Raw genomic sequence first — 13,639 nt, forward strand, 5'->3', positions numbered from 1 at the left:
CCTATGCTCCCCCGGAAGTAATAAAGCGTGAGGATAAAAAAGGGGCCATTGCTCAGTGATTCTGGAACCCATTGCAACTGCAAGGTGCCACTGTCTTACATTTGAATTATCCCTAAAAATAAGATGAAATTAAAGCTAAAAGATTTTAAGGTTATTTAATAGGCAAACACCAAACAGTCCGCTACCAACCTGATGTGCCTCCGCGTTTATAGCGGACTGCCTGGGTGTGTGTATGCCTTTTTAACTCTAATTTCTTCATACAATTACTGTGTAGATCGTACCACTTTTAGGTATAAATGCAATGGCATTACTTAATGTCAATTTGTTAGCAACAACTAGTAGTCTTAGTGGAACTAAATACAAACAATCACTTGAACACTTCATTAAAGCTTTGTTTATTGTTGGTGTTTACAATACATTTTACTAAAAATCACAATCACTTATTTACATTAACACAACATCACCTAAACAAAAACTGCATTAAAGTATTAACACATGACGTCTCCATTCAAAACCTGTTCATGGTGATGTTCGAGGCATGAAGAAACGAAACATTGTGACATAACCTCTTGGTCTGCACAACAAGGAAGCAATTGTATAAAGCAATTATCGAAAATGTCCTAATAAGTTACCTTGCAAATGACATCTAATGCTGCCCTTGAAAATTCATCAGCCATACAGATTTCTGTCTTCCCATCAGCCATTGCGCTGAGACGTTCGAGTAGAAGATTAGCAGTGGAGTTGAACGCACTCATAAGGTCCTTAAGGCTCCTGGGAAATAAAATGAACACAAAACCTCCTTTGAGAAATGACGTGCATTTTAATGGCTACAGCAACTGCTTTATCAAAATAGATGTACAATTTGAATTTAGAAAGGAGTAACACTTTTTAAACTGAGCAAGAGGCCCACACCAACTGACGAATGCCAGTTCAGGGTTTATCTTGCAAGGTGCATTGAGATTTCTGAAGTTCTTACAAAAGCCGAAAAATTATTCCCTTTTGGTTTCTTGTCGATCAGCAGTTCCTTGCAGACGGTTTCCCCTGCCATCCGAACTGCTGAAGAAAAACGTCACTTATATCTAATCCTGCCTTTAAAATAGTAACAACCACTGGCCCTCTTTAGTAAGGAGATCTCTACCTTTTCCCACATTTCAAATTCCGCAGAGCAGAGCTTCCAACAAACTTCCGAGGATAGCTAGAGCTTATTTCCGCTATTTAACGATACATGTATACATATTTGCTGATTATTAACATCTATAATGATGCCTCTGAAACTAAAAAAACCCAACCTTAAAAATAAGCTGTTCAAAGCATTTGTTATATCAGCTACAAACAACAGTTATACACGCTATCTAATTTTTCGAAGGGAACAATTTTATAAAAACCTTCGCAGTTGAAAATCACATGGAAACGTGGAGTAAAGTGGCAAAGATTTTTGTCCAAGACCTTCAAAACTCATTAATAATTCATAAGCCCATTGACCTATCAAATAGTCCAAAATACATCACGTGCAGTGACTTTATATCGACAAACCTCCTCCTTATTAGTATGCGGTGTTTTATCAGCTGATAAAACACTCCTCATTTGCATGCGGTGTTTTTCTCGTATGCTAATTTCCAACGTTCACAAAAGCATAATTGTTATGAACTCCATTGAAACACGGTTTTTTCGCAGCACGTGTTTCATCGGGTCTAAAACCACTCGGCTGGGCCTCGTGGTTTTAAACCCGATAAAAAACTGCTGCTCGTTTTTAAAACGTGACATCAACCTTCAGGTTTAAAGTTAATCATTAATTAAATTATAATCCACTTGCAAACCGTTAAATGGGCCATCCAATCATGGAACTCACTTGCGATGAAAAGCTGGGTTCATAATGGAACGCCTTATTTTCCAGGTCTCATTATCCAGGGCGGTTACCAATCCTTGACCTAAAAATCTGAGAAAGATCGAGAAGGTTACACCCCCTCACTTCACTTCGTTTTTAAGAAAAAAATTTAATGAGAAGGAGAACTTCTTTCTCTATAAAGGCCCGTATAAACGGTATCAACATTTGACCAATATTCAACAAAAAAAAAAAAACGGAGGTTGGGCAAATGTTGAAGGGGGTGTTCAAAGGGCTTCAACACACCAGCCATTCAACATTTTTGAGAACAAAGGAAATGTTGTATGGATGATGAATGAAAGTTTAAACCAATTTAAATTTGATTCAACACGCTAGTAACATTTTTTACACTTTCAAGAACGTTGAACGACCTGTTCAAACTCCCTCGGCAATTGGTTCAACAAAGTGTTGAACGCATGTTGAAGCAAATGTTGAAACCGTTTAAACGGGCCTTAACACAATACTTTTAAAATTAAAACCGGATTCTTTTCCTCATCGTGTTTAATGCTGCTTTTAATAATTAGGTTTACGATTAATTTCATTAAGCTCGTGCAATTGCATAGTGAGCCGCGCAGACGGAGGAACAGCTGAAAACAACGGTGAATGAAACTACAAACGACCAGGCGAGCGGCGAATAACCGGATGAGCGGATGTACAGCCGAGGACACGAACACACGAAAGGACATACACCACAAACAAAATGAGCAGCCGAAAAACCAAATGGACAGCTGCGTGCATGTACGGTGTGCGCATCATGCCGAATGTGCGCATAATTATAATGAAAAAGATCAAGTCACCAGGGTAACGAGTGGTTTGGGTCAATCAAACGACTGCTGATAACGGTTTAGAATGAGCAAATCGGTTTTTGAGTACTGTTGCTGCTGATTATGGTCAAATATTACGTGATATGGGTAGTGTGTAGTGCGTGCACGCGTGGAACAGGACAGGCAAACAGACAGACAAAGATACCTTGAAATTACGCTGTCTATACCAAGGCACAGTGTCCCACTCTACTTCATATGAATGCATACCAGTCTGAGTGCCGTAAGAAAGTACGACTGTGCAACACTACGACTGTACGACGTTACCACTGCATACTGATAGACCCTTATCAGTCGGCGGCCATGTTGAGTCTCGGGGAAATAAAAAGCTTTGTTTTACGCGGCAAGCCTCGGTCGGACGCGAATTCAGTGCGAGGCTTGCCGTGCAAAAACAAAGCTTTTTATTCTCCTGAGACTCAACATGGCCGCCGAGTGATAAGGGTCTATTACCATACATCTGTACAGCACTCACCGTACGACATTAAGGGTGCGTTCGATTGACCCTATTCCGGAATAGGAATACATGCTATGATGACAAGAAATCCCTCTTAAGAGGTTCTTGGAGTTACCAGAGTACAAAATCGCTCCTGAATTATCATGTGACAGTGAAAGTTTGCAGAAATGTCTTTCCAAATTTACTTAAAAGAGAAATCTAACAGCAATTCCGCGTATTCTTATTCCGGAATACGGTCTATCGAACGAAACCTAAGACTACAAGCCATCACTACATCCTTAAATGTTCAAAGTTACCCATGTATCACACCACAACTGCGAAGCATTACGACTGTAGAACACAACGACTCTACCACGCTATTACTACACAACACTGTACAGCTCATCGACTGTGCAACATTTGGACTGCATAGAAAACGGTCCTAACAAATTAGAACTAGTTCCACGCTGTCGGGCAAGGCATTAAACAAAGTTTCTCACGTCATAAGACGCCACCAATACTTAGACACCATCACAAAACGTTACACACCTTCAAACGATGAAACAAGTAGTAACAACAAGACGTTACCGCTTGTTACACACCGTCAGGGACGTTTAAGTAGTGGCGTGCATTCAAAAACCGTTCCGAGTATTTCCATACGGTACCAATACGTTACACGTCCTTAGACACTGTCAAAAGGCTTCAAAAGTAGTTACACACCGATCAAAAGACGCTATGAATAGTTTGACACTGTCATTAGACGTTACAACTTCTAAAACGGACTCTACAGACGTTGGTACAAATAGTTCTTTTAGGAGACGCTTCAAGTAGATTTTTTAGATGTTTAAGGCTCTAAAATTAGCCTGGATTCCAAGATTACTGACTCCAGGGAACCAAAATTGGAAAACAGTTCCTGATTATTACCTCAGAAAATTCGGAGGTTTGAACTTTGTACTGAGGTGTAACTACGATGCGAAATACATAAAATCTATTCCATTGTTTTACCGAAATATTCAAGTATACTTCAGTGAATTAAATACTCTTTACAGCTTTGATCAAGCACAAAATATAATTCTATTCAGCAACAAAGAAATACTTGTTGACAGTAAAACCATTTTTATCAGGGAATGGTTTAAAAAAGGTATCCTGTCAATACAAGATCTTTTAGACAATACCGGTCAACCAATGTCCTACCAGGAATTTACGAATAAGTATTCCTGTAAAACTAACTTTCTCCAATACTATCAAGTTATTAGCGCTATCCCAAAGCACCTATTAGCCAAAGCAAAATCAACGAAGCCAATTAATAAAGAGTCATATTCTGATAATATTCTTAGTCTACAATTAAATGAATCGATAACTCTATATCTGAACAAAATCAAGACTAGCGACTTCTACAGGTTATTATGCACAAAAATCCACACGACAGGTCATTCTGGGCCACAGAGATGGAGCAAAGATCTTCCCTTGGATGAAGATAAATGGGAAAAAATATTCACCTCCCTAAAAACCGTCTGTAGAGAGACCAAATTAAAGGAATTTCAATATAAATTAATCCACCGAATTGTAGTCACCAAAAAGGAACTTCACCGCTACGGAATCAAGGAAGATGATGAATGTATATATTGTGGTGAAAAAGACTCTATTGATCATACTTTCAGAGATTGTCATTTCGTCAAGATTTTCATTCAACGGGTTATCAACTGGTTCAATATAGAAAACAAGGTCAAGTTCAATCCGTCTAGCGAGGAAAGACTGTTTGGCGTCCTCTCGGACTTACATGAAAAGGTACTAGTAAGGAAATTCAATTATACCATGATATTTATGAGACACTATATTTACGCCAACAAACTACACAACAAACCAATTCTCCTCCAAGACTTCGTTGATAAAATGATAATTAAATACAGAATTGAAATGCTATAAAATACACATGAAAAACAACTCCTCTGACTTGATCAATGGAACTTATTACCTCTTGCGGTATTTCCTTTTTTTTTTTTTTTTGGTGTTTATGTGTGTGTGTGTGCGTGTGATGTATTAGAATTGTAAGTAGTGTAAGCATTGTAATTATTAGTAGTACGAGCATTGTATGGATGGTATTGATAGTATAGCAGTATAGCTAATATTGTAAATAATGCAAGTATAGTGAATATTGTTAGTAATATTTAGTATCAGTAGTGTTTAGTACTGTTAACATTTAATATATGTCTGTAAGGCAAATAAAAAATATATATATATATATATAAGAAAAGTAGATTTTTTAAATAATAATCTTTATTTATTTTTTATTAACAAATAAGTAAGTTACAAAGCAGTTGTATTAAACCATACAAAATAAAACTACAACAGTTTGAAATAACTAATACACGTATACAACAAGGAAATGTATGAGAGATTGATCCACATAAAGATAGAAATTAATAGTTTTTACCAATCAGGACTCAATTCTATATTTGTAAATAACTTAATTTATTAAGTCAGAAGTCAGAGATTACTAATGAATCATTCTGGAGTTTACTTTTGTAACTGTAGTAGTACAAAAACAGAAGAGAGTAGTTAAATTTTTTCTTTATTGCATCACATAAAGATGGTAGCCCGAATAAACCATTGCAACACTTTCTGAATGAACGACACAGTGAAACAGAAGAAGATATTATTATATAGAAGTAGATACTATTTATCGAAAGGCATGACAATTGCTTTTAGACAGTCTCAGGACGTCAGAAATAGCGAAGTACCGATTTATCGGCACGATTAGTAGGACCAATTTACACAATTTGCGTCTTTTTTCTGTTGGAGTGGTGTAGCAGTACCAGAGATTGTTTTATATATCGGGCGGAGTTTCGTCCACTTACTCAAAAAATATTCAATCTCGTGATCTTTTCACAAATCGTTTTACCAGCATCGCGCTTGGCGAAATGATATGTTGTAAAACGTTTGATGCAGTGAGAACTGCACTACCCGAAGTACGACAGGTTACAAATATACGGACCATGTGCGAAGCTTTCAACAAAACTCCCGTCACCAAAACACTGTTAGGAGAGGTACACAAACTCTTACGGATGTATTTGACGTTATCAGTAGCATCCGCGCACATCACAGTTTTCTGCCCTCAGACGACTCAAGAACTACCTAAAAAGCACCATGAAGCAGGACCGCCTGAACAACTGCCCACTGATGCATTGTCACAAATCGATTACGGACACACTATACACTGTAAAGATTGCAAAGAGGTTTGCTTGTGCCAACGAACAACGCAAAAGGCATTTTGGGTATGACGTATACCCCCAGTCATACAAACGTCTGTAAATCTGTCAAATTTCATCGTCCATTTCCTAAGCTGATATAATGATATAATCCTTATTATGCTGAAACGTTGCAAGGTTACTAAAGTAAAGGTGCTCTTTCCAGTGCTGGTATCAGTTTTTCATTCAGTTCAATTTAAACTCATTCAAATCTGCTGCCGCCATTTTGTAGAAGGGACTATCTTTGAACAAAATTGTCAAGTACCATAAAAGTTCCCGTTTCTCTTATATGTGCGGAAGTTCGTACTGGAAGTACGTCGATGACCTGGCTATCTCAGAAGTTGTACCGGCGCGCGCGACCTCAACGCTTCAATCTGAGCTTGACGCACTCAATTCCTGGGCTGTTAAAAACAACATGAAACTCAATCCTAAGAAATGTAAAGAGCTGACTGTCTATTTTTGCCGCCATATTGAGTATTTTCCTCCAGATCTAGCTGTGACTGGCAATGCACTTGAAACCGTCGAAGCCCACAATGTTTTGGGAGTCTCTAATCAAAGTAACCTAAAGTGGGAATCACATGTTAACGAAATAGTAGGCAAGGCTTCCAAACGACTGCATATATTACGAGTCCTAAAGCGCAGTGGCGCACCTCCACATGATCTCCTTCGAGTTTACATTGCACTAATTAGGTCGGTATTGGAGTACTGTTGCCCTGTGTGATATTCCTCTCTCTCTGTCCAGCTCTCAAAAATAATCGAGAGAGTACAAAAACGCGCGTTACGCAACATCTTTCCTGCCTCTCAGTACGAAGACGCTTTGAAGCTGTCTGGTTGAACGACTCTCTGTGCACGACGAGATTTCTTGTGTGCGAAAACCTTTGAAAAGATCAAGCATCCCGGGTCACGCCTTCACCATTTTGTGCCACTGACTCGGGCGCGCGCGCCGGCCGCTCCCTCCGCTTTAATGGTAGGCCATCGCTGATGAAGTGTAAAACAGAGCGCTTTAAGAAAAGTTTCTTCCCCCACATGTGCTTTAAAGCTCATGGTCTCTAGCCGGATATTTTCCAACATTATTGATTGCCTGTGGTGAACTTTTTATCATATCGAATTTGTAGGCTGAAAATTCGGAGTAATTTGAAAATGTAAAAATGTAAATTTAAAATAATTTCAAAATGTAATGCCCAGTCCCGATCAAGTTGATAAGCTGTAATTTTACTAGGTTTATTCTTATGTAATGTAATTACGCAATTCGCTTCATGCGCGACGTTTTTACAATAAAATGCTCTTATGTTACATAGTTTTTGCAATATACAACTCATTACTGCCCTGCTTCAGTTAGTTGTGTGGTAAACGTTTGGAAAAGCTGACTTAAGTTTACTCCAAACTCATGATAAGATTTGTAATAATTTGCAAGGTTACGCTTTAAAACAAGACAGCAGATTTAAAGTAGAACAAGTGGCATAACAGCTGAAACTATTACAAGTACTACTATTGTTACTTGAAAAAAAAAAAGGAAAAGAAAATTTAAAACGTAAGATCGGCATTTCAGTTCTCCTAAATATGGTCATACAAGATATACAAAACAGGATTCACAGTACTCGAAGTAAAACCCATTTTGTTCTCAACTCTACAAAGAAAAATAACTTGAATTATACTAAGTATAGCCGATCAAGGGCGCTAAAGTAGAAACGTTTTACACTATACGAAACCTAAAAATTGCTTAAACTCGCCACTCGATTCAATTCTCCAATGCCATTTTCGCAATCTTTGAGTCTCTATTTCAATTAATTCGTGAATACAAAGTCTGATCAGATCATTAATTTAGTGTGTAAATTACTATAAAGACAAAATCCGTTGAAAGAAAACTCGTTCTTGAGGATAAGATGTTCCAAGGTAAAACTTTTCTGCGTTCCAGCTATGTCAATTTTGAATTCGTAGGAAAACTACTTGGAACTCAAAGTTGTGTTACGTCTTCATGCACCAGCAGTTCGGCTTATGAATAATTCCACTTCTGAATCAAAGCAGTTCCACAGCACTTTCAAAGCCCAAATTTCCGACTGCGCCATTCCAAATTAAAGTATCGGTTCTCAATAGATTGAGAAGCGACGAACTTTTCATGTGCTTAATTTAAGGTATTAGGCTAAGCTTATGAAAATTTCGGAGTCTGAGCTGCATGGGCGTTAGTCGGTCGCCAGTCGCTCTATTAAAAATATCTTACTATACGCTTCAAACAAAAGTCGATCATCTCAGTCAGACATTCCTTCTGCCATTTAGAGTACGAGGCTCTACCACAAATAGTCATATCGTCTGTTTCTTTCGTCTGCCCGGCGCTTTATCTCCTTACAGACCCGACATGCCTGTTCTCCTTTACTCAGCTGCATCCCAATAAATTCGTCTTGGGGAAACTTTCGATGACAGCGGGTACACGGAGTGGTAGCGAGCGCAAACTCCAAGGTTCCTTTATCAGGGATGATGTCAAGAGGCAGGTAGGCATTTCTTTCGTATGTATCATAGGACCTCTCGGTTCGGCCTCGATAATAATCAACATACCTTTCAGATGCAACTCGCAGACGAGCCTCTTCGCCTCCGTTAACATCCTTCATTTTGTCGTACAATTTGAACATGCCCATCGTGTCCACAGCGCAGTACTCCAGTAGCCTATCTTGTAGGGGTCGTTTTCTCCACATTTTGTCGTCATACTTTAACAGTCTGCTTCCAGTACTCTTCCTTCTGATCAAATCTTGATCCTGGACATACAACTCAAGGCAACGAGCAAAACCAAAAATGTTCACCACTTCATCGGTCCTCTGGCTACGGCGTTTATGCTTGATGGACGACGGACGGGAAGCTGTGGCGTTTTCTCGGCGGTAGATGATCTCAAGCAGCTGAAGATCCAACACTCCCGTCAGTTTTACGTTGAATTGATGCCAAAGAGCGTCCGAGTCTTGTCGGCAATCAAACATCAACTTCTCACGCGACTTATCTTCAAGGATTTCGCCAAGGCCACTGCTGAATACAGCTTGTCCTAATTTCAGCACATCAAATATGTAGGCTTTATCTTCAGTCGCTACTGTTATGATAGTAAGCTCTCCCTTTCTGCTCAGCGACACACCTTCACAATCGACGGCTAAGATAGTGTTGCGCTCTAGTTTCCCTTTCAGCTCAGAGAGAGTTTCCTTGAGAGTAGCTTCATCATCGACAAGTTTGTAATCATAAGTGTTCTTGCAAGCCATTTTGCCTTCAAGCAAAAGTTAGGTCTTTGTGGTTGTTTTAAGATTTATGAATTTCAAGTGGTCATTTGCATAATTATCGATTCCGGGAAATTTAACTTACGCATTTCCGCTTTGGCGATGGAGCTAACAAATTCCCTCACCCCGCCCCCACTCCCTCGAACTCTCCCCCTAATTACGTTAATCACAACCAACTTTTAAACAGGTTCTCAGTTTCCTTTTTGATAAACCGCTGGGGGAGGCGCAGTAACGACATAATGTGAACATTTAAGCAGGTTTCGAAAAGCGGAAAATCAGTGGTGAGTGAAATTCTTGGAACACATCTGCCCCTCTGTTTAGAAATAAGCTCAAGGAAAGTAGGGCTCTGATTGGTTGAACGCCGTGTTTCTGTATCTCTATAGTAACAAAGGAAACATGGTATTTATCCGGGACATCCGAAGATTCGTTTCGATGGAACATCTGTTCGAAAGACCTTAACTATAGAGTTCCATCCCCGCCAAAATACGATGTTTATTTTTTTCACTCTACTTCTTGTCGTTTCAGTTACGTTATTCATTTCCACAACAGTGTGTCAAGGCTACCTTTATAAGTACTACATTATAAGGCTACATTCATAATTACGTATACTAAGCCGCTCTTATACTACATTATAGTCTTCAAAAGTTAAAGAATTTCAAGTCCTTTAGTTACACGTTTAGTATGGCAGAGCATTCTATGAATCTTGGCCGCAAAGCAATCGGATTTGGTTAGGTTCAGAGGAAGAACAGAAGAAATTTAGAGCAAGTTAAAAAGCCAAACCAAAGGAGAAGGAGTCGGGCTAACAAATGAATGCCAATCATGATGGTTGAACCTAGGGCATGATCGAATCCTTCAGCGCTCGCTTCCTACTAAAGGGGACATATGGCAGTGACATAAAGAGTGGACATGGGCAGTTCTCTATCCCTGCAACGTGCCGCCTGTGCAGTGCACACGAAGTGGCCTGTTCCCCCTTTACGTCCCTGCTAGATGTCCCAAAGTGTGCTGGGACGTTAAAAAAGCGCGCTCTAACAGCTAAGTCATTATTTACGTCTGAAGGTAATGCTGTGTACTGGCTGTACGGTGCGACGTTTTACCACTCGCAACAGTTGTTGTCGTCATCGCTATAACAAACTTGGTCCTCGGCGTCACGTTCACGTTTCCACATATTGTATCTGTTCTTTGCTATATCCTCCAGCCGCTTGATCTCTTTACACACCCTGCATTTTTGTTCTCCCTTTCTCAGCTGAATGTTACTGAATTCTTCTCGTGGAAATTTTCGATGACAACGAGTGCATGCTGTATTAGCGGCCGCAAAATCCAGCCTTCCTTCATCAGGGATGATGTCAAGTGGGAGGAAGGCATTCGTCTCGTACTCATCGAAACACCTCTCGATTAGGCCTCTATAATGATCAACATACCTTTCAGATGCAACTCGAAGACGAGCCTCTTCTCTTCCGTATATATCTTTCATTTTCTCGTACAATCTGAACATGCTAATTGTATCCACGATGCAGTACTGTATTAGCTCGTCTGACAACGGTCGCTTCTTCCACACTTCTTTGTCATGCATAGCTTTCTTCCCTTTTTCTTTCATTTTAATCAAATCTTCATCCTGGACATACAACTCAAGACAGTGAGCAAAACCATAAATTTTCTCCACTTCATCTGTTCTCTGGCTACGGCGTTTATTTTTGGTGGAACACTGACCACTATCTGTGGCGTTTTCTCGACGGTAGATGATTTCAAGCAGCTGAAGATCCAAGACTCCCATTAGTTTTACGTTGAACTGATGCCAGAGAGCGTCCGAGTCTTGTCGGCAATCAAACAGCAACTTCTCACGCGACTTGTCTTCAAGGATTTCGCCAAGGCCACTGCTGAATACAGTTTGTCTTAATTTTAGCACATCAAATATGTAGGCTTTATCTTCAGTCGCTACTGTTATGATAGTAAGCTCTCCTTTTCTGCTCAACGACACACCTTCACAATCGACGGCTAGGAGAGTGTTACGCTCTAGTTTCCCTTTGAGCTCAGAGAGAGTTTCCTTGAGAGTAGCTTCATCATCGACAAGTCTGTAATCATAACTGTTCTTGCGAGCCATTTTGCCTTCGAGCCAAAGTTGGGTCTCTATGGTTGTTTAAAGATTTATGAATTTTCAGGTGGACATTTGCATAATTATCGATTCCGTTTATTTCACTTTGGTGACGGAGCTAACAAATTCCATCGCCCCACCTCCACTCCCTCGAACTCTCTCCCTATTACGTTAATCACAACCAACTTTTAAACAGGTTTTCAGTTTCCTTTGTGATAACCGCTGGGGGAGGCGCAGTAACGACATAAGGTGAACATTCAAGCAGGTTTCGAAAAGCGGAAAATAGTTAGTGAAATTCTTGGAACACACCTGCCTCTCTGTTTAGAAATAAGCTCAAGGAAAGTAGGGCTCTGATTGGTTGAAAGCCGTGTTTCTGTATCTAAAAAATAATAAGCTTTATTCATCCATCTTAAAAAATAAATATACAATGAACTTACGTAATTGGATCTAAAGTTAAAAATACACAATCATAAACAAAGGAGCCTTGCTGCCCGCGCCATAAAAGAGTTCGTATGTCTTTTGGTTCTTGACCTTGGTATTGCTACTGGTCCTGGTGTTGATCTCAGGTTATAGCTGTAGCTAGTATTTGGCTTTGTAGTGAAAATTTGATTTTGGTGGTTTTTATTATTTACAATTCTTTCCAATTCACGGTTTGTCGCTACTTTTCGTCTTTCCTCCAACGTCGGGAGGGATATTCTCCGTATCTCAGTGATGTCCAAACACCTGTTTTGTGTGGACTGCAACTCCATAGTAATAAGGATTCGTTTCAAGGGAACATCTGTTCGAAAGGCCTTAACTATCGATCGTAAAGTTTGAATGTAGAAATAAACAATGTAGCCTAAAATACATGAGGTAGATTGAAAACAATAAAAATCGAATTTTGGCGGGGATTGAACTCTTTATCTTTACCGCCTCAAAAATTCGGATTCATTTGTGATGCCAAACTAACGGTTTCTTTATGAGAAGTAATTTTAAACTTTCGAAAGACTGGAGGGGCAAATATGTCGCTTTAAGTGTGAAATAAGGATTTTCGCAAAGCTAACAGCAGCTCGGAAATTCGAGAAATAAGATTCCGTTCCCTCGTTCCCTAGGATACTCTACGACTTGACCTTTCAACAAAAAAAAATCCTTAAAGATCAATCCGTGTTATCTTACAAACATCTGCCATTAGAAAAATCATAACGGAATCAGAAACACAGGGAACATCATCTTAAATACCTCGTTGGGTTTCCTGTGCCCCTTATAGGAAACATTTTGTCCGTAATTCTAGCTGTACACAATCGTAGGCATTTGAAAGAATTCGACACCGCAGGAAATACAACACACAGGCGAGTGTTTGCACAGAGGTTCCTTATAACCCTATAAACACAGAAAATGCTTTATCTTTTATCACAGAATGGCACATCTGAAGGGTCCAACCGTTGACACAAGTTCTGTTTGCAGACAATACAAACTGATTTTAACATTTATAACGAACTTAAAACACTGATTATGGCTTCAACCAGGCCGAGGTTGTCCAAGCAAAAATCACTAAAACAATCTGATTTCTCGTTTCTTCCTTTAGACCAGATATGGTCCCCTTGGTGGCCTAAAGGCATTTCATCTTCTCATCACTTGACGTTTGTTTGTTTGTTTGTCTTTTTTTTGTTTAATTTGTAAATGCCGCTACAAATAGCATTGAGTTCTTTTTCTCTAAATCTTTTCAGCTCAGTGGATTAGTACCTAACGCGCGATTCTTATTCTACAACTATATCAACTATGTCATCTTCACTGTCACAGAATTCCTTTAATAAAACCTATGGATTTGTTTAAACTTCTAACAAAATTTCCTCTGAAAAGAAATCCTCGAGTGGGACTAACATGGAGTCTCATTCGCAATGCTCGTTTCCGCATGAAATCTTTCGGAATCCCGTGAATA

General features: G+C 39.4%; 3 protein-coding genes across 3 annotated transcripts in view; all 3 read right to left on the minus strand.

Moving 5' to 3' along the window:
* LOC146473905 (cholesterol 24-hydroxylase-like) overlaps positions 1–13,639 on the minus strand; it is a 50,541-nt gene that overhangs the window by 10,572 nt on the left and 26,330 nt on the right. The window contains exons 5-6 of the mRNA XM_085117947.1: positions 1,850–1,936; positions 633–771 (exon numbers count right to left, since the gene is read on the minus strand). Coding sequence (XP_084974073.1) covers positions 633–771; positions 1,850–1,936 — 226 coding nt within the window. The remainder of the gene's footprint in view (positions 1–632; positions 772–1,849; positions 1,937–13,639) is intronic.
* LOC146473906 (piRNA biogenesis protein EXD1-like) lies at positions 7,576–9,854 on the minus strand. Its single transcript, XM_085117944.1, has one exon. It carries the CDS (start codon positions 9,615–9,617, stop codon positions 8,670–8,672), a length of 948 nt encoding a protein of 315 aa, XP_084974070.1. The 5' UTR covers positions 9,618–9,854; the 3' UTR covers positions 7,576–8,669.
* LOC146473907 (piRNA biogenesis protein EXD1-like) lies at positions 9,980–12,105 on the minus strand. The gene has a single exon (XM_085117942.1). The coding sequence runs from the start codon at positions 11,728–11,730 to the stop codon at positions 10,723–10,725; it is 1,008 nt and encodes a 335-aa protein (XP_084974068.1). The 5' UTR covers positions 11,731–12,105; the 3' UTR covers positions 9,980–10,722.

The sequence above is a fragment of the Pavona decussata genome, unplaced genomic scaffold (assembly GCF_977016875.1).
Source record: "Pavona decussata unplaced genomic scaffold, jaPavDecu1.1 SCAFFOLD_92, whole genome shotgun sequence".
Classification (NCBI taxonomy): domain Eukaryota; kingdom Metazoa; phylum Cnidaria; class Anthozoa; order Scleractinia; family Agariciidae; genus Pavona; species Pavona decussata.

Coding starts and splice junctions, on each gene's coding strand:
- LOC146473907 (XM_085117942.1), bottom strand. CDS start 11,730: ATGGCTCGCAAGAACAGTTATGATTACAGACTTGTCGATGATGAAGCT.
- LOC146473906 (XM_085117944.1), bottom strand. CDS start 9,617: ATGGCTTGCAAGAACACTTATGATTACAAACTTGTCGATGATGAAGCT.